The following is a 2,682-nucleotide window of genomic DNA, read 5'->3' on the forward strand; positions in this document are numbered from 1 at the left end:
CGCCTACATCGTCCATATAGGACGACTCGGGAACTCAACTCCTACCCCGGGCAGCTCACCTATCCCCTTATGCCCAGGGGAAAGGTATCAAGCCGTTTGACAGCTGATGCTGGCTGTCAAACCGGCTTTTACGCAAAACAGGCGGGAGGCAGCAAACAGCTGCGACCGACGAAATCGCCTGCCACCGGAAGTCCATCGCAAATATGCTCTTGACTCTTTAACCCAGGGGTCTTCAAACTTGGCCCTTTTATGACTTGTGGACTTCAACTCCCAGAATTCCTCAGCCAGCGTGCCTAGCTGAGGAATTCTGGGAATTGAAGTCCACAAATCATAAAAGGGCCAAGTTTGAAGAGCCCTGCTTTAACCTGAGATAACATTGCATCAGACTGTTGGATTAGGCATCTAACACCATTTCTGTCTTGTCTAGTAGTGTTAATATCCCAACTCAATTTTAGTAGCATATGAGGACCTAGCAGTAGGGGAACTATTGAGTATAAGATAGATATGCAAACTCTGTGAATTATTCTGATGATTCTGAATTTGGCATATAGCAACAGGGCTTCATTCAAACCTAGTCAGCTCCGTCATATTTTCTGCAAAATCTAAACACTTTTTTGGACATTTCATCTTTTCCTAATATATATGCAGCTGTTTGCAACTTTCACACGTTTTCCTTTTTACAGTCAGCAGTATTATTATTAATTATGTGTTTATTATCTATAAGCCACCCAGTGTGCAGCTGTATAAATTTGTTTAATAAATAAATAAAAATTATCCTCACGCTTTATGCTACTTTTTTAGATGACAGTTGGCTGGAGATTTCTCCAGATGCTCTCGATCAGATTCTTAAGGAGACATCTGGCACAAATAAATCTGCTTCTGCCTCAGAGGAAAAGCAGAACTATGACTTGACTGAGGTTGCTGAAAGCATGAAGGCTTTTATATCCAAAGTCTCAACATACAAAGGAGCAGAAACACCATGGTAGGTAGCTACATAACTGACTGGAGCATGCTTCCATATAATGTAATAATTTCTGTATTGGTGAATCATTTTCAAATAATCTAAGCCAAATTTGCGAAAAGAACTCTAGGCATTTATATCAAATTTATGTCTGTCAAAAACAATTATTACTTGGTAAATAAATTTTAAGTATTACAAAATAAATAAGTATTTAAATTGCAAATGCAACTTTTGCTTAATTTTCTGAAACTGAATTTCATTTCTGCCAGAAAATAAGGGGTAAAACTCATTCTATATAACATGTAGAAAAATAGCCAGAATAAAAGAATTGGATATAAAAGATCTATACATCTGCCTGATTCAGGCAAATTGTATAATAGCAGAGATTACTGCATGTTTAGCTTAATTATATAGCAATTAAATAATTTATCTGTTCTAAATGCAAGTTTGCTCAATCCTATTGCCACAATTGATACGAATGATTAACCCTTTTTTTAAAATTGTGACTTATACTGTTTCTATCCGAAAATAAGACCCAGTCTGTTGTTGTTATTTGCCTCCAAAAGAGGCACCAGGTCTTATTTTTAGGGGGTCGGTCTTTTCTACTCACTTCGCGGCAGCAACATCGACAGCCCTGCCCAGCCGGCCCACTTTTTCTGCGGCCGAAGGAGCAGCTTCATTCTGCAGCTGAGAATGGGGCCTGCATTTCGCCATCAGAGGCCTTCCAGCAAGGCCTCTGACTGCAAAATGGAGGCCAGAGCTCCATTGTCAGCTATAAAATGAAGCTGCTCCTTCGGCCGCAGAAGAAATGGGCCGGTGAGGCAAGGCAAGTGCCAATCTATGGGAGTCTTAGCTGCAATGGTAAGCTCCACCACCCCCACGCCCCATTCCTAGCTTGATTTTTAGGCGTGTCCCTTGCCCCAAAACTAGGGCTTATTTTTGGAGTAGGGCTTATATTAGGCCCACCCCAAAAAATTAAGCTAGAGCTTATTTGGGGGATAGGACTTACGTTTGGGGAAACACGGTATTTAGACATAATATTTAATATTTAAATATATTTATGTGATCAATATTTATTTGTAAAAATCCTTATCACTTATATAGGAAAACTCATGCTGCAGTTCCATGCTGATTATTTTTTAGGAACCTACCTAGACATTGTCTGTGGAGATTCTCAGTCATCCAGGTCATAGTTATCCCAAAGATGCTTTTTCACGAGGCAACTAGACTTTCTTGTTTTTCTTTGAAGACGTTTTGCTTCTCATCCAAGAAGCTCCAGAGTTGAAGAAGCTTCTTGGATGAGAAGCAAAACATGTTCAAAGAAAAACAAAGTCCAATTGCCTTGTGAAAAAGCATCTTTGACATTCCAAAAAAAAAAGAGGGAGTTTTCACCAAATCCCAGTGAATATTTACTACCCTGCCTGTTCTAGAAAGGAGAAGTGATGAGGTGAAGAAGTTATTCTGTCCATAGAAATTGCTGCTGATTCTAAGAAATCATTTCCATAATCTTCTGCATTATATTATTACCTCAAATACCAACAACAACATAAAATATAATTACGAATTCTTAACTTTCAGGTCTTCTGCTGAGGGACCTGTCAGTTTTGATGTTGACTCATTCACAGAGGCTTTGGATAAAATCCTGGGTGAGTTGCCTGGATCAGGCAAGGGGATTAGAATGAAATGATTTGAGATTTAAGTTTCCCTCTCATCTCTGTCCT

At 39.3% G+C, this 2,682-nt stretch overlaps 1 protein-coding gene across 1 annotated transcript in view; it reads left to right on the forward strand.

Moving 5' to 3' along the window:
* The window catches only part of LOC107301198 (protein ecdysoneless homolog), a gene marked incomplete at both ends in the record, with an annotated part of 6,501 nt that extends 3,894 nt beyond the window's left edge, over positions 1-2,607 (forward strand). Inside the window, 2 exons of the mRNA XM_015830455.1 lie at positions 802-982; positions 2,540-2,607. Coding sequence (XP_015685941.1) covers positions 802-982; positions 2,540-2,607 — 249 coding nt within the window. The remainder of the gene's footprint in view (positions 1-801; positions 983-2,539) is intronic.
* Between the last annotated feature and the right edge of the window lie 75 nt (positions 2,608-2,682).

The sequence above is a fragment of the Protobothrops mucrosquamatus genome, unplaced genomic scaffold, assembly GCF_001527695.2.
Source record: "Protobothrops mucrosquamatus isolate PMUCROS unplaced genomic scaffold, P.Mucros_1.0 scaffold10601, whole genome shotgun sequence".
NCBI lineage: Eukaryota > Metazoa > Chordata > Lepidosauria > Squamata > Viperidae > Protobothrops > Protobothrops mucrosquamatus.